General features: G+C 42.8%; 1 protein-coding gene across 1 annotated transcript in view; it reads left to right on the top strand.

The window, feature by feature from the left end:
• The first annotated feature begins 2,203 nt into the window (after positions 1–2,203).
• Positions 2,204–18,202, top strand: part of LOC143974838 (all-trans-retinol dehydrogenase [NAD(+)] ADH4-like) — a 38,358-nt gene continuing 22,359 nt past the window's right edge. Inside the window, exons 1-2 of the mRNA XM_077476592.1 lie at positions 2,204–2,353; positions 13,771–13,872. Coding sequence (XP_077332718.1) covers positions 2,225–2,353; positions 13,771–13,872 — 231 coding nt within the window. The 5' untranslated portion in view covers positions 2,204–2,224. The remainder of the gene's footprint in view (positions 2,354–13,770; positions 13,873–18,202) is intronic.

Here is an 18,202-nt window from a genome sequence, read left to right as displayed (position 1 = left end):
AATCCCAAACAATAAAAAGGAATGCATACATACATCGATTAATTGCATATTAATTATGGATAAAAGAGAAAAAGAATTGTTTTTATCACTGTAACCATCTTCACTAGAACGACTTCTGGAACCAGAAGTGACAGAGAGAAAAGTATGCAGAAAAAGAAAGGAAATGGTTGGACAGGATGTAGAAAGCAAGGAAGGACATAAGAACGAGAGAGAAAAGAGAAGGGGGAAAGAAAAGGGGGAAGAGTCCATTGTGAGTCGGGGGGGTTCATCAGGAGACTCTTAAATTGAGAGAAGTAGGTTGTTGAACTTGGAAGGTTGGTTGTATGATATCCATGGTTGCTTGCCAGACCCTGAGAAATGTATTGTGAGTATCAGAGGTAAGGGCCACCAGTTTCTCATTAATCATAATGTCGTTCATGAGGTTTTTAACTGCTTCAAAGCTGAGTATGGTAGTTTTCCATGCCTTCGCAATGGTCAACTTAGTTGCATTAAAAATGTGCAGAACCAATTGGCGTTCCGGGAGGAGAAGTTCAAGGATAGGCTTACACAGAAGGGCTTCATAGGGGTCTCTTATAAGGTTGTAATGGAGCATATTACGAAGAAGGGTATAGACCCTGACCCATAGTCTACATACTTTAGAACATGTCCACCAAATGTGGGCCATGGTGCCTTCTGCGAGCAACCCCGAAAACAAAGAGGGGAATTGGAGGAATTAAAATGAGCTAGTCTAGCTGGCGTATAATGCCATCTTTAGAACACATTATATGCATTTTGCAGAATGAGGACATTCCTAGAACTCTTAGTAAGGGCTATTGTCATGATCTGCCAGTCCTCTGGATCCAACTGTTTACCCAAGTCTCTCTCCCTCAATCTCATTGGGGGTGCCCTAGAGGAAATAATTGAGGCCTTTGTAAGTTTTTGGAGGAAGTGTTTCATTTGAAGGTAACTGTAATGTTCCCAAAGGGGGTTATCATGGGAAGATCAAAGAACATCAAATGTTATTATTCTTGTAGGGGTGAACAGAGAATGAACATCAGTGAATTCATTATCCGTCCACCACGAGAATTATTTAGAGTTCTCAAAACTGTGGGGAAATAATGGGCAATGAGTAAGGCGCAGTAATCATAAGTGGGGTGGATAGTAGTTCTGCCGAAAAGTCCCAAAGGCGAAGAGAGTGTGTCATACATGGCCCAAACCCATGCGGAGGGACCCAGGGGACAGAGGAAATGGGAATAGGGTGAGATTCAACCAGATCAATAGTGGCCCATAGAGGCATTTTATATGTGTAATGAAGATGAGATAATGGGGCTATGTTCGCTGCCGTGTAGTATGCTTGAAGATTGGGGACCGATAGACCCCCGTTAATCCTCTGAGCATACAAAGTCCACTTATTGATCCGGGGTTGGGTGGAACCCCAGACGAATTTCAAGAGCTTGCGTTGGTGAATTCGCAATATATACGAGTCGATTGGAACTGGTAATCTTCTAAAGAAATACAACAATTTTGGGAGGCACGTCATACAAACCACAGAGATCCTTCCAAACCAGGATAGCGGGACCAGGAAGATAGCATGTCAATGAGCTTTCTGAAGAGAGGAAGGAAATTGGCCTGGTACAGTCCTTCATATTTAGGCGTGAGACCTATACCCAAAAAGGGGAATGAGGGGAGCCATTGAAATTGGAAATTTGCTTTTAAAGAGGTCAGTTCCAGGGGGTAAAGGTTTACGGACATCGCCTTAGACTTAGTAGGGTTAACATGTAGACCTGAAAGAGACGCAAATGCCTCCAAAAGAGAGAATAAATTAGGCAACATGGGTGATGTCACAGTCAATAGGATGTCATCTGCAAACAAGGAGACCCTATGAGCAGAACCATATAAATGTGTTTTTATATATGCATACATGCATAAATTACTGATCTTGGGCACAGATGTTTCTATTATGGATCTGAATACAACACAGGTTTACTGAGTTTTATGCAGCTGTGTGCATGGGCAATTTTTTTAACTTCTGCATCTTCTTTAGATTTGTCACTGTTAGCAGCTCAGCCAACTTCTCATTGCAGCATAATGTAATTAGGGTAAAGGTCTCTTTTTTTAAAATAAGATCAATACAGCCTTGCTACTTAACAATAGCTTAAGTTACGTTTATGTTTATGAGCAGTGGTGCCTTTTTATTACGTGTGTTATCTGTACTGTAGTATAGTAATAGCAAGGGAGGAGAGGCATGGGAGGGTTGGGGGCTGGAGAAGCAGTGGGATATTTAAACCATATCAGGCAGTATTCCGTGCACTTGGAGAAAGCAGCCTGCACATCCAACATCAACAGAGACGTCACAATGAGCACAGCTGGGCAAGTAAGGAAGTTTACTTGTTTGCCATTAAATATCCTGTTTAATTGCATCTGATCTATATACAAAATATACAGATACAAAAAAATTAAACCTGCAATCAGCCTAAATTTGTCATCATGCAGCAGGGATTGAAAAAAAAAATCAAACTGCGAGTACTGATATTTAAACAGAATGTTTTCTGTGTATTTTAGAAGTAAGTGGCTGGTCTGCACTCCAAAATGTATCACAATCCCACAGTGCAGAATTATTTTCTTTATGCAACCAGGCAGATCACATACAAGGAGTAAACTTTGGGTAAAGAGATAGCAGCAGCAAAAAGTGTGAACTGCATGTACAAATACATTTAGGCTCCGTTCACATTTTGGCGTTTTTGGACGTTTTTCTGCTCTAAGCCTCAGCATTAAAAATGCCCAACAAGACAAATCCCATTCATTTCAATGGCCCCTGTTCACATCTGAGCGTACTACCGCCTAAAGCAAAACGCCCTACCGCTCAAAAGTACATGAGCTTCTTTTTTGGCAGATGACAGGCGTTTTAATGCTTTTACTTTGGTGACCTTTTGAACATTCAAAACGCCCAAAAAAACGCCTGTAAAATAGAAACGCCTAGATGTAAACAGAGCCTAAATGTCTCTTGTAACCAAGATTTTTATTCATTTATTTATTTATTGTACCCAAGATTTGTATTTATTTATTTTTAATACTTTTTTAATATTTTTTTTTTAATATTGAAAACTAAAATGTAAAAGTATAAATAGACTGAACGTTTTTAGAAAATATCTCATTCTAATCTTGAAAGTGACAATTGGACTTCAGAAATGTATGCTTGCCTAAGGCAATGGATATGAGATGTCACCCAGTCCGGTAACAGTTGTCGGCTATCTATCTGCTTTCCATAAACAGTCAATGAGTTTGTTACATTGTATATTGAAAACTAAAATGTAAAATGATAAGAATACTGAACATTTTTAGAAAAGATTTCCTTCTACTCGTGATAGTGACAGTCGGACCTCTGTGTTGTTATGCTTGCTAAGGCAATGGATAAGAGATGATGTCGCCTAGCCTGGTAATAGTTATTGGCTATCTATCTGCTTTCCACTAAACAGCCAATGAGGTTAGAAAACTGTTGGAACTATTTTTCCTCCAAAATATTTCCATCGGTGCCCTCAATCCTCCTGGCTCTCCCTCTCTGTTGACATAAGCATGCATTCATAGCCATCCCAAAAGTACATGTTTATGAAGCATTCTGCAGAGCCTGAGACGCTCATAAATCCTTATCATGTGTCAGGGACCAGGGTACCAGTAATTATGTTTTTAAAGAAGGTGGTGCAGATATAGGCTCCAGAAAAGGTTTCAACATTCATTAGTAACCATTTTACCTTTGGTGTCATCCATCTCTGCTCATGCAATTCAGATCCTACTCCCGTCGGTACCAATCTAGCGCCTACTTACTCCTACTTACCTTTTTTAAACTGCCTGCAAAACCTCTTACGAGCCACTTATCTAGCTTGCCATTCCTCTCACAAGTTGTTTGGTGCTCATCAACTACAGGCCATACACCCGTAGATTTTTAAGCAAATGTTTGTATGAATAATTGTACAAACAATCGTATAAAAATTCTCAGTACATATGATGACACGACAAATGTCCTTTAAAAGTACTTCAAAATCTCATTTGTTTTAGCATTAGCTTTTGAAATGAATACAATTACATTGTTAGAAATTAACGTTTAAAAAGAAAGAGAGGGAAATGGGACTTTGAATGAGGCATGTCACTAAATGGATACTTAAAATTGTTTATTAAGTACAAATCACATCATGAAAAGTGTCAATCTGGGATACAGGACACAATTTACTATGGTACAATTATTTAAATACATTTCTTTAAATATATAGTTATTCTACAGAATATAATACATCATTAACCAGTTCCCGACCAGCGCACGCCGATGTATGTCGGCAGAATGGCACGGGCAGGCATATTGGCGTACAGGTACGTCCAATCTTTAATGCCGCCCTGCCATTGCGAGTACGCCAGCGCACTCGCGTGCTGGTCCGGACCCCCGTGAGTCCGGTCGCGGGTCCCGCGGACTCGATCGCCATGGGCATACCCGCGATTGTCTCACGGGGCGGCTGAACGGAGAGATGCCGTTGTAAACAACATCTCCCCATTCTGCCTAGCAACTAGTGACGCTGATCTCTGCTCCATGTGATTGGAGCAGAGATCAGTGTTCACTAAATTAAAGCCCAGCCCCCAACAGTTAGTAACACACCCCTAGGAACATTTAACCCCTACACTGCCACCCACTGGTTAACCCCTTCACTGCCAGTGTCATTTACACAGGAATCACTGCATTTATATAGCAGTGATTGCTGTATAAATGACAATGGTCCCAAAAATGTGTCAAAAATGTCCAATTGGTCCGCCATAATGTTGCAGTCACAATAAAAATCGCTAATCACCGCCATTACTAGTAAAAAAAAAAATATTATTAAAAATGCCATACAACTATCCCCTATTTTGTAAACGCTATAACTTTTGCGCAAACCAATCAATAATCGCTTATTGCAATTATTTTTACCAAAAATATGTAGAAGAATATGTATCGGCCTAAACTGAGGGAAAAAAAAAAATTTATATATTTTTGGGGGATATTTATTATAACTAAAAGTAAAAATAATGCCTTTTTTTCAAAATTGTCGCTCTATTTTTGTTTATAGCGCAAAAAATAAAAACCGCAGGGGTGATCAAATACCACCAAAAGAAATCTCTACTTGTGGGAAAAAAAGGACGTCAATTTTGTTTGGGAGCCACGTCGCATGATCGCGCAATTGTCAGTTAAAGCGACGCAGCGCCGAATCGCAAAAAGTGGTCTGGTCTTTGACCAGCAAAATGGTCCGGGGCTGAAGTGGTTAACAATGCAAATGCATAGACACATTCATCCATTCACAAAATCAATAAACATAAGCAATTGCTCATGGTAAGCCAAGCTGGTCTGGGCATCAGTTGGATATATACTCGACGCATGTTTCATTGCTCTTGCCAATCATCAGGAGTAAAAATGCTCTGAAATTAAATCAAGAATATCTGTAAATATGGGATAACCTTTAAACGGAGAACCATCTCTCAAGAAAAGGGGGATGCTATAACTTACTATCCAGCCCAAAGGTGATGCCCAACCTATGTCCAGGGGATGCAGAGGACAGGAATGACGATCTCCCCCGGCAGGAATGAGGCAATTCCTCACCTCAGCCCCGGGGGAGATCGTCATTCATACAGGAACTCTGCCCCTCTGTAGTAGATTCTAGGAGCCATGCTACTAACTGTGTGCCTCTAGACAAAAAGTGCTAAGAATACTAAGAATCGCTGCTACTTAGAAAGTATTCCCAGACTGCTCCAAATTCAGTGAGAGTTATTATTGAATTCCCAGCTAATGTTTTTGTCATTCAGCCATTATGGTAGTGAACCATAAGAAATACAACAGCTAAGAACAATTTAAAAGAATTCTAGGCTCACAGCATACACTTTCACGTTATAATACAAATAATAGTTATTTTTGACACTCCAATATAAACTTACCTAAAAATGTAACTTTCATGTTGTGATTTCTACCTGTCTGATGGCTCCACGACTTCCTGTATTCCCTGCATGTTTTACAGCTTCTCCTCTGCTGTTTACTTTCAATTTCTAGGGACTACATATCCCATGGTAACTTGCTGCCTGTGTTCCGTCAGATTAGGTGACCTATCAGATTTTGTAACGGAAGTGACATTCCATCATGGCCGTCTTGGTACACCCGACACTTGGCCACACTAAGCCTACAGTCTGAAGTCGCCAAGCGGACATCTTTTTACACCCACCGAAATCTTACATTTCACACTTATTTTTACCACTAAACAGTATTTAGAAGTCTGTGACACTGTTTTGATGTTGAATTTTTAACCACTTACCGACCGCCGCATGCCTATGTACGTCCCTACTTTGGGGAAGGATATCGAAATAAGAAAAAAAAATTTTAAACACACCCCGTCCCGCCAAGCTCACGCAAAGAAGCGAACGCATACGTGAGTAGCGCCGTATATGAAAACAGTGTTCAAACCACACATGTGAGGTATCGTCGCAATTGGTAGAGCGAGAGCAATAATTCTAGCCCTAGACCTCCTCTGTAACTCAAAACATGCAACCTGTAGAATTTTTTAAATGTCGCCTATGGAGATTTTTAAGGATAAAAGTTTGTCGCCATTCCATGAGCGGGCGCAATTTTGAAGCGTGACATGTTGGGTATCAATTTACTCGGCGTAACATTATCTTTCACAATATAAAATAAATTGGGCTAAATTTACTGTTGTCTTATTTTTGAATTGAAAAAAAATTATTTTTTCAAAAAAAGTGCGCTTGTAAGACCGATGCACAAATACGGTGTGACAGAAAGTATTGCAATGACCATTATTTTATTCTCTAGGGTGTTCGAAAAAAATATATATAATGTTTGCGGGTTTTAAGTAATTTTCTAGCAAAAAATTTTTTTTAACTTGTAAAAAACAAATCTCAGAAAGAGGCTTAGTCCTTAAAGTGAAGGGCCACCCTAAACAAAAAAAAAAAAAATAGCATTAATATTCTTAAAAAAACAAAAAAATAAACATTTGAAAAAATAATATGTTTTTACGTACCAGAAACCCCTGTTGCTAGGCAGTCTTCCTAATCTGCCTCTTCCTACTCCGCGGTGATCTTCAGTCTTTTCTCCTCCTCACGTTGTTTTCTGGGGAATGGGGCTCATTGTGTTCTGGGAACTGTGTGTGTCTCAAAACACAGCGTGACCCATTCACAAATCGCCGAGCGACTCGTCTATACGCAGTAGGAAATGGGCAGTGAAGCCTCAAGGCTCCACTGCCTGTTTCCCTTAGTGAGGATGGCGGCGCCGGGACCCGAGAATCGAGGGACGGCATCACGACATTGTGGGCGCCCTGGACAGGTAAGTGTCCTTATTAAAAGTCAACAGCTACAGTGTTTGTAGCTGCTGACTTTTAAAAAAAAATAAAAAATTCCAGCTGGAACACCCCGTTAAGTGGTTAAACTGTCAAAATTCCAAATGCATGACAAAAATTGTAATGGGAAGTAAAACAGAAAATTTTCTCCACTACTGTAGGTCTAACAAATGCAGTTAATTACTGTATTTATTGGCATATAACACACGCTTTTTCACCCTGAAAATTGGGTGCAAATAGCGCGTGTGTGTTATACGCCAATACTTCGATTTTAGCTGCCTCGGAGGGGACAGGGAGGGGGGCGGAACGAGTGCCATCAGATTACATACAGTGAGAATCTCCTGTTTACTTGGTGGCCTCTGTAATAGGAAGTCCCGTCTCCTGGGCTGCCATTGGACCACTGTTCTGTCTATCATAGGAGATTCTCACTGAATGTAATCTGTCGGGGGTTGTCCCGCCCCCTCCCTGTCCCCTCTAGGCTGCAGATGGGCATAGATCAGACTGCACTGATGGCAATGGTGAGGCTTCTGCACTGATGGCAATGGTGAGGCTGCTGCATTGAAGGAAATTGTGAGGCTGCTGCACTGATGGCAATGGTAAGGCTGCTGCATTGATGGCAATGGTGAAGCTGCTGTATTGATGGCACTTGTAAGGCTGCTGCATTAATGGCACTTGTGAGGCTGCTGCATTGATGGCACTTGTGAGGCTGCTGCATTGATGGCACTTGTGAGGCTGCTTCATTGATGGCAGTGGTGAGGCTGCTGCATTGATGGCAATGGTGAGGCTGCACATGGGCACTGATCCTTATTTTGCTTCAAAGATCCTTATTTAAAATTTACATTTTTCTTCTTAAAACGTCCCTCTTAAAATGAATGTGCGTGTTATACACCGATAAATACAGGTACATTGTTGTAAAAGTAATATCTCTCAACATCTCGTTATGTATAACATTTCTAAAAGAAAGAAAGTGCATTTAAAAAGTCTAAAATGATTGTGGCTTCATCTAAGAAACAAAGAGATAGCAATCACAAAAAGTTACAGTGGAAACATTTTTCTTGCTATTCAAAGAAGTGTTTGACAAAAAGCAGACTATCTAAGAATTTCAGTTATTTGTGATCTTAGCTACACCCACCTTCAGAATGTGTCCATGTGATAAGTCATATATACTGTAAGTGCATAAACACATTCTTTCCTGCACAGATTATAACTGTTATGCCGCAGACTGTTGTCATCGATATTTGATATGTCATTTCGAGGGCTTAGTCTAAATATGAAATTAACTTTGTGGATGCAAATCAAAGTTATTAGCTATTTAAGGTTAATAGTCTAATTTAAGACTAAAGGACTATAGTAGGGGCCTGATATACCATTGGGCACCTAGATTAAAATATTGTGAGCATTGCAGCATACCATAATGAACAATGGGTGAAGGTATTTCTTGTTCCACATACCATGCCCTTTTTTTATTCTTCTTTCTCCTTATTATTCACCCTCTTTTTTGTCTCTTAATTCTTTCCTTTTGAAATTGGTTTTAGTAAATCAGGTCGACTTTAAAGTATTTGTAACCCTAAAAAATTAAAGAGAACTCCTGTTCCCTTTAAGCAAGTTAGACAGGACAGTGCTTGTGCTGTCTAACCTGCCCCTATCTAAGCTGTAAAAAACCTGGTTGATCCTGCCAATTCCTGTGTCCTCCTCTGTGTACTGACCAAGATAATCATGGCTGCTGAGCCCTGATTACCGTGGTCCGTTTACAACATGCCTTTGTCATCCGCAGCTCTGCCCCCCCCTCACCGCTATTAGTAGAAAAGAAAAGTAAAAAAATTGTCACTGCCAGCCCCTCTCATACAGCGGCTACAGCAGGAGGGGCTGAGTGGCCAGCGCGGTGGTCACATGACCTCCACAGGTGGTGTCAGAGGGAGATCTTGGCACCTCTTGCTGTAGCCCTGGATCGGAGTAGGAGAGCCTCCAGGAGTCACATGACCAGCCTGAATATAGCTGAAAAAAATAGTATTTACAGGCTTTGTTTAAAAAAAAACTTTCCTCTATAACTTTTACCTATAGGTTAGCATATAATAAGGCTTACCTATAGGTAGTGTAAATATCTCCTAAACGGACACTGTTCAGGAGATATTTGCATTACTATGATGTCACTGGCATGTGTGCTCTGAAGGAACGGGCAGCTGTGCCATTCCTTCAAGCCACGAGCCATAATCCGCGGCTCCCATGCACATGCATGGGAGTGACGTCATCACGACTCTGGCCAGTCACAGAGCTCGAGTCTGTGAACCCGGAAGCAAGACGGGTGAAGATGGGAGCCCACTGCAGCTCTGAGATCTCGGTGCTGGAGGGCTTTGTTTTAAGGTAAGTTTAACATAATGTGCTAGTATGAGATGCATACTAGCACAATTTGCCTTGCAGGGTGTAAAAAAAAAAAAGTCCAGCGGTTTAGAACCGCTATAATAAAAAAAAAAAATCCATACCAGGCCCTTATTGGAGCATGCAGCCCAGCAGACCAGTAAAGGCGAGGGGGAGCATGCAGCCCTCCATTCCTGAACTATACCAGGCCACATGCCCTCAACATGGGGGGGTCCTTTAGGGGTGGATTCCCGCAAAAGCATCTTGTGCCCATGTTGGTGAAGGCAAGGGCCTCTTCCCCACAACCCTGGACTGGTGGCTGTGGGGGTGAGGAGGGTGACATATTTGAATCTGAAAACCCCCTTTTACCCCTACTCATTCACTTAAAAAAATAGCCAAAGTAAATAAAAACCCAGAACAAGTTTTTGACAAGTCCTTTATTTAAAAATTTTTTTTAAATGCCCCCAAAAGTAAATACAGCCTCAATCACATTGAATACTGGTCCACACCCATTGTTAAATTAACTAAGAAGAGAGGGCACACGTAATGTTACTGGGTGACCCCGCCCCCTTGTGATGTCATTGACACAGCAAAAAATGGGAGATGGGGGGGAGTTAGGCATACTTTGCAAAACTATGTATCGCATATACTGTATAACCCTGGGGTAGGCAACTCCTGGCACAGGTGCCGCAAGTGGCACGCAAAGCCTCTTTTGCCGGCAATCGACTCCCTCCCCATCAGCAGAGCAGCTCAGGGAAGTGTCAGTGAGACACTAATTCATTCCAATTTCAGAGTTCCCCATGCTGCCCCTGCACTGAGGGGGAGGCACTGTGCCCCCACACATTGTAAAAGATGGGTAACATTGTTTGGTTCTCTAACTGTTGTAGCTGCGATCGCCAGCTTTTGTGATGGGGAAGAGATTGGGTGCAGTTCTGCTAGGGGTTGGGGCAGTCCCTGTTTCCAGGAAGAGGAGGACTGTCATTGTCAACTGCTAAAGCAAATCACAGTCTGGCTAGCCCCGTCCACCATCTGAAGGAAGGTGACTCGCTTGGTTGCCACTACCAATCTCAGAAAGAAGGCATTTCACTGTGATTGAAAAAAACACAATCAGGTGACAGTTTGTGGAATTACCGTTGAGCTTCTGTTTGTTGAAATTATTCCTGAAACTTTGCGTCACTTACTGCTGAACCCCGGTACTCACATACATCACATACAAGCACGTGGGCTGGATGCAAGAGATGGATTAGCAGGATGAGTGTGCCAGGACAGGTATATGTGTCTTATGTAGGTTTGCCACCTGTCTGGGATTCGCCTGGACAGTTCAGGTTTTGAATTGTGTGTCCAGGTTTCAGACCATCTGAAACCCAGACACAATATTCAGAATGGACTGTGGCTCCCCAAGTAATCAAGTACCACAAATGCCAAGTGCACAGGTGTGCACAAGGGCCCCACCCCCATACATGGACAGAGGAGAGAGCTTGATCTGCTCCTCCTCCTCCCACCCCTACCCCACACTCCAATCCCAATGTTCTGTATCTCAGGAAAGGGATGTGTGGGCTGGAAGTTTGAAACTCAGCAACTCAGCTCAGATACATGGTGGATGAAAGGTGTCGATGCCTGAGCCTTCATCCTCAGGTTAGTGATCACCATTAGGATCACCTAATGGATCACCATTCAATGTCTGTAACTGAAGGCTCCCCCTTTCCTCCCTGCTCTCTCCTGCCTCCAGGCAAGTGAGTATACTAAGGTAAGGGATGCCCTGTGGAGTCTGATGTAAAGCGGGCTTTAAGGACATCAATTTAAGGGGGAATACTGGGAACTCTGATGTAAGTTGGAGGCTTGGTGAGCAGTAAATCCTTTAAATCAGAGTTCCCCTTTACAGCAGTAAAATTGCTGTTCACCACTAAAGTGTTCCAATTTGGCTTGAAAAAAAGGTGGCAAGCCTAGTCTCATCTCTGCTTCCTTTCACCACTGTGCATAACACATATATCATAGATGAGCAGGAAGGTACAGCGGTGGGGCAGATAAGAAGGGGGTTTAGTGGTGGGACAGAAAAGCAGGGGAGTAGAGCAGTGGGGCAGATGTGAAAGGAGGTGTATTGGTGGGACAGATGAGCAGGGGGTTACAGTGGTGGGGCAGAAGAGCAGGGGGGTACAGAGGTGAGACAAATGAGCAGGAGGTACATTGGTGGGGCAGATGAGAAAGAGGGTTACAGTGTTGGGGCAGATGAGCAGATAAGTTCAGTGTTAGGACAAATGAGAAGGTAATTTAGTAGTGAGACAGAAGACCATGGGGATACGGCGGTGGAGCAGATGTGCAGAAAGGTACAGTGGTGGGAGGGATGAGAAGGGGGTACAGCCATGGAGCAGAGGAGAAAGAAGGTACACCAGTGGAACATATGAGGGGTACAGAGGTGGGACAGATGGTACAGAGGTGGTACAGATGTGCAGGAGGTACAGAGGTGGGGCAGATGTGCAGGGGGTACAGAGGTGGGACAGATGTGCAGGAGGTACAGAGGTGGGACGGATGTGCAGGGGGTACAGAGGTGGGACAAATGTGCAGGGGGTATAGAGGTGGGACAGATGTGCAGGAGGTACAGAGGTGGGGAAGATGTGCAGGGGGTATAGAGGTGGGACAGATGTGCATGAGGTAAAGAAGTGGGGAAGATGTGCAGGGGGTACAGAGGTGGGGCAGATGTGCAGGAGGTACAGAGGTGGGGCAGATGTGCAGGAGGTACAGAGGTGGGGCAGATGTGCAGGGGGTACAGAGGTGGGACAGATGTGCAGGAGGTATAGAGGTGGGGAAGATGTGCAGGAGGTATAGAGATGGGGAAGATGTGCAGGGGGTATAGAGGTGGGACAGATGTGCAGAAGTTATAGAAGTGGGGAAGATGTGCAGGAGGTACAGAGGTGGGGAAGATGTGCAGGAGGTACAGAGGTGGAACAGATGTGCAGGAGTTATAGAGGTGGGGCAGATGTGCAGGAGGTACAGAGGTGGGACAGATGTGCAGGAGGTACAGAGGTGGGATGGATGTGCAGGAGGTATAGAAGTGTAGAAGGTGTGCAGGAGGTACAGGGGTGGGGCAGATGTGCAGGAGGTATAGAGGTGGGGCAGATGTGCAGGAGGTACAGAGGTGGGGCAGATGTGCAGGAGATATAGAAGTGTGGAAGGTGTGCAGGAGGTACAGAGGTGGGACAGATGTGCAGGAGGTATAGAAGTGTGGAAGGTGTGCAGGAGGTACAGAGGTGGGGCAGATGTGCAGGAGATATAGAAGTGTGGAAGGTGTGCAGGAGGTACAGAGGTGGGACAGATGTGCAGGATGTATAGAAGTGTGGAAGGTGTGCAGGAGGTACAGAGGTGGGGCAGATGTGCAGGAGGTATAGAAGTGTGGAAGGTGTGCAGGAGGTACAGAGGTGGGACAGATGTGCAGGAGGTATAGAAGTGTGGAAGGTGTACAGGAGGTACAGAGGTGGGACAGATGTGCAGGAGGTATAGAAGTGTGGAAGGTGTGCAGGAGGTACAGAGGTGGGACAGATGTGCAGGAGGTATAGAAGTGTGGAAGGTGTACAGGAGGTACAGAGGTGGGACAGATGTGCAGGAGGTATAGAAGTGTGGAAGGTGTACAGGAGGTACAGAGGTGGGGCAGATGTGCAGGAGATATAGAAGTGTGGAAGGTGTACAGGAGGTACAGAGGTGGGGCAGATGTGCAGGAGGTATAGAGGTGGGGTAGATGTGCAGGAGGTACAGAGGTCCTTTTCGTGATTGAGAGGGTGAAGTTGACATTTTTTTGTTATATTGTGCTCAAAAGGTTGCCTACCCCTGGTATAATCTGTATTAAAAGGGTATTTGTAATTAAAACATTTGACTAATTTGTTCCCATCACTTTGATAAACTTTGTTTGCCATTAAAATGTTAAAAATTTGTAACAATAATCATCACAAATAAAAGATTCTGGGAAGCTATTTAACACTGACGCAAAACTCTGTTTCTGCTAACCTTTGTTCCATAACATCTTTAAAACATTGCTGTGTGAATTTCATAGTACCGGTAAATCATTCTGTTTACTTCGCCTTCTTGGCAGGTTATCAAATGTAAGGCGGCAGTAGCCTGGGAGGCTGGCAAGCCCTTTAGTATTGAAGAAATAGAAGTTGCTCCCCCAAAGGATCATGAAGTTCGGATAAAGGTAACTTTTATTTTCCAGTGTCTGCAGGACTGAGCAATGTAAATTAATCTAATGCCATTAACCCTTTGTTGATAGTAAAGTCCTTAGCAAAAAATAAATAATTGCACGATAGTAGTAGATGCACAAAATGTAAAATATGAAAATGTCATTGCTGCCCTCCTTCTCATATTCTAGTTGCCTGGCTGTCTCTGGTCTCAGTACTTACAAACAGTGACTTAGAACAAGCAAGCAGAGCTGGAATGCATTCTTCTTTAAATCTAGTGTATTAGGCTGCTTTCGCACCGATCAGTTTTTGAAGTGCTTCTGCATTTTAAAAAGTGCAAGAAAAGTGGAAGAAAAATTCCTTTAAATTGGTGCTCTTCACAATGATCTGTTGCGCTTCAGCTGCGATGAAAAAAATCCTGTTTGCTGCATTTTTGGTGCATGTTTGTTCAGTTAAAAAAAAAAACATGCCAAAAAACGTATCCCTCCATTGAAATAAATGGAAACCGCCCCAAAAGTCATCAAAAACGCAACGCACCTGTAGGAAGTGCTTTGTCCAGTGTGGAAAAAATGCAATGCAAGCGCATCAAAATGCAAGGTACTGCAGCACAATTTGAATTTTTTATGTGATTTTTCAGTGGAGCGGTGTTAAAGTAGCCTTAAAGCAGAGCTCCACCCAAAAGGGCAAGCTCCACTTGGTGGAATGTTATACACAAATGCATATGAATCGAAACAGTCAATGCAATAATTGATGATATTATCTTATATTTCACCCAACATGTTTCAGAGTTTTCATCTCCTTTTTAAGGGGGTTACAAAAGAGAATCAAGAATGTATTAACAAATAATTTAGATATACAAGAATAGTAACATGCATTAATAATAATATAAATATGCATATAGCAAACATATATACAAGACTGTCATATGCAACACATTCCACTTAAAGTTTTAAAAACATGAACATGGAGCAGAGGTATGTCCCGGATATGCCCATCTAGGGTATCTAGTCCTTAGGCATAAGGTTATTTGTTGAAAAGTGACCTAACAAACCCGGTAAGGCATCAACACCCAAAACTGCTGGAGTCGGGGGGGAAGCAGAGCCGTGCAAGTAAAGGTGACTACTTTGTCTGTCCATGGTTTCTCTGGATGTCTCTCAAACCTCTCCAATCCTGACACTAATATTTAATCCTAGTTTGGTCATGTATTTTCCATTGAAGTTTATATGATCAACAGTTCATGCATACTTATTGAATAATATTTTATAATTCCAGCTTTGGCATTAGCAATTACTTCATTCATAATCATATTTGCTTTGAAAGTGCATACAGTATACATATCAGTTGCTTTCATTTAGCTATACATTTTCCTACTGATTATTATTCACATATATGCCATCTTGTGGACATTTACTATATTGCAAATTTATAGAGCCAAACATCACTATTCCCTCAATTATTGTATTGACTGTTTCAATTCATATGCATTTGTGTATAACATTCCGCCATTTTTATGCTGTACTTCTTACTGCATGTATTCATTAATAAAACATTTATATTTTTCTATTATACGCATTTGAGTGCCCTAAAAGTCCAGTTAGGGATCAGTCCTTTTCTCCAGCCTCAGTTTTCCGGGTCTCTCTCTCCTGATTGGTTGAGACACAGCAGCGGCGCCATTGGTTCCTGCTGCTATGAATTAAACTCAGTCAGCCAATAAGGAGAGAGGGGGGGTGAGGCATAGGTATGGATCTGTGCCCCCATAGCAAGCTGCTTGCTGTCAGGGGACTCTCTAGGAGGGGAGGGGCCAGGAGTACAGAAGAGGGACCAGAGAAGTGGAGGGCACGCCCGCGGGAGCTCCGTGAGCGTGATTGCGGGTCCCGCGGACTCGATGTCTGCAAGGATACCCGCAATCGTCTCACGGAGAGGAAGAACGGGGAAATGCTAATGTAAACAAGCATTTTTCCATTCTGCCTAATGACACTGATCACAACTCCCTGTTATCGGGAGCGGTGATCAGTGTCGTATCACACACAGCCCCCCCCCCCCAGTTAGAATCACTCCCTAGGACACACTTAACCCCTACAGCGCCACCTAGTGGTTAACCCCTTTACTGCCAGTTACATTCACACAGTAATCAATGCATTTTTAATTGCACTGATCGCTGTATAAATGTGAATGGTTCCAAAATCGCGCCAAAAGTGTCCGATGTGTCTGCCATAATGTCGCAGTCCTGATAAAAAGTGCTAATGGCCGCCATTACTAGTAAAAACAAACTAATAATAAAAGTGCCATAAAACTATCCCCTATTTTGTAGATGCTATAACTTTTGAAAATAAGGACGTCAATTATGTTTGGGAGCCACGTCGCACTCCTGCGCAATTCTCAGTTAAAGCAACGCAGTGTCGAATCGCAAAAAACGCTCTGGTCTTTGGCCAGCCAAATGGTCCGGGGCTTAAGTGGTTAAAGTCTGGTTGTCCTAGCTAACAGTCATCTATAACACTTACAAGAAGGAAGCAGTTCAAACAGATAATGTCCAGAATGTGAGAAGTCTGTAGTGATCTTCTCTGCTCTTTCTATACTCAGGAGTTGTATAAGTCCTGGGTTATAGGTGGGTCAGCACCCAAGGACGGATTTCCCATTAGACACTGCAGGCACATGCTTACAGGCGCCGTTCCTAGAGGGGCGCCCGTTTGTATGAGTTTTTTTTTTTTTCAGTTACATTTTTTTTAAACCATTGCCCAGCGCTTCGGAATTCTCTGCATATACACACACAGTTACTATATACATATACAGAAGTGGGACCCAAGAAGAGGAGGATCTGTGCTGCTCTGAATCAAACCAAATGGTGATAGAAGTGAAAAGAACAACTTAACTTATGGCAAGTTCCTATATGATAGAAAGATTTAGTCACATTTACATCTATTGGTCCTCATAGCCTCAGGTCTTCGTATTGCATGGTTTTGATAAATCTAAATTAGACTGTACAGATTATATGCTCAGATTGTAACACATGTGGTGCACTTTATATCAGATTTTTGGGTAAAAAATTATTTTTGTCCAATAGGTTTAGTTTTTACTTACCTTAATGAAGTACGGTAGGTCCCATGCTGTGCTGGCTGCTGGATCCTGGAGAAATCTTCACTAGAGGAATTACAGGTTCTCCTCCTGCCTCTAAACTTCAGGCACTGAGGTGGTTAATAGCTTTTGATCTTAGGGCTGAATTCATAAAAAACAAAAGTTGTAATGAGGACCCGCCCCTTCCTCTTCCATTGAGAAAATTCTTTGATCGCTTCCAATGTATGTAACATACACTCTGAATGGGACTTTCCTCTATTCAGAGATTGTGTTACATGCAATGAAAGTAATGAAAGAATGTTTCTCATTGGAGGAGAAGGGAACTCAGCACAGGGATGGTGAGAACCCCTCATAATGGGCACAGCGGGTGTACAGACCCGGGAACTCAGCACAGGGATGGTGAGAATCCCTCATAATGGGCACAGCGGGTGTACAGACCCGGGAACTCAGCACAGGGATGGTGAGAACCCCTCATAATGGACATAGCAGGTGTACAAACCCGGAAACTCAGCACAGGGATGGTGGGAACCCCTCATAATGGGCACAGCAGGTGTACAGACCCAGGAACCCAGCACAGGGATGGTGGGATCCCTCATAATGGACAAAGCGGGGGTACAGACCCGGGAACTCAGCACAGGGATGGTGGAAACACCTCATAAGGGGCACAGCGGGTGTACACTCAGACCCGGGAATTCAGTACAAGGATGGTGAGAACCCCTCATAATGGACACAGCGGGTGTACAGACCCAGGAACTAAGCACACTGATGGTGAGAACCCCTCATAATGGACACACTGCGGGTGTACAGACCTAGGAACTCAGCACAGGGATGGTGGGAACCCCTCATAATGATAAATCCATCATAGAAAACATTGGTAATTGTTAACAAACCTAAAAGTTAAAAACCCAGGAAGTCAGTACAGCACAGGGATGGTGGGAGCCCCTCATAATGATAAATTCATCATAACGAACTTTCGTTATTTTTACGTTAATTTAACTAAACTAAAGGTTAAAAACCCAGGAAGTGAGCACAGCACAGGCATGGTGGGAGCCCCATATAATTATAAATTTATCATAACGGACTTTCGTTATTTTAACGAAAAGTTTACGAATGTAACGAAAATTCGTATTTCGTACGAATCCGAATTGAATTTCGGACACGAATTACGAAATACGATTTTTTTCTCAATACAAAACGGAACGGAACCAAACAAAACAAATTTTTGGATGGTGCCCATGTCGAATTAATTTATTTAAAACAGTGTAGGCAATATCA

The sequence above is a fragment of the Lithobates pipiens genome, unplaced genomic scaffold, assembly GCF_037356315.1.
Source record: "Lithobates pipiens isolate NorthernLeopardFrog02 unplaced genomic scaffold, aLitPip1_a1.2 Scaffold_13, whole genome shotgun sequence".
Taxonomy (NCBI): Eukaryota; Metazoa; Chordata; class Amphibia; order Anura; family Ranidae; genus Lithobates; species Lithobates pipiens.
The sequence above is the reverse complement of the archived record's forward strand: the minus strand, read 5'-3'. Positions and strand labels throughout refer to the sequence as shown.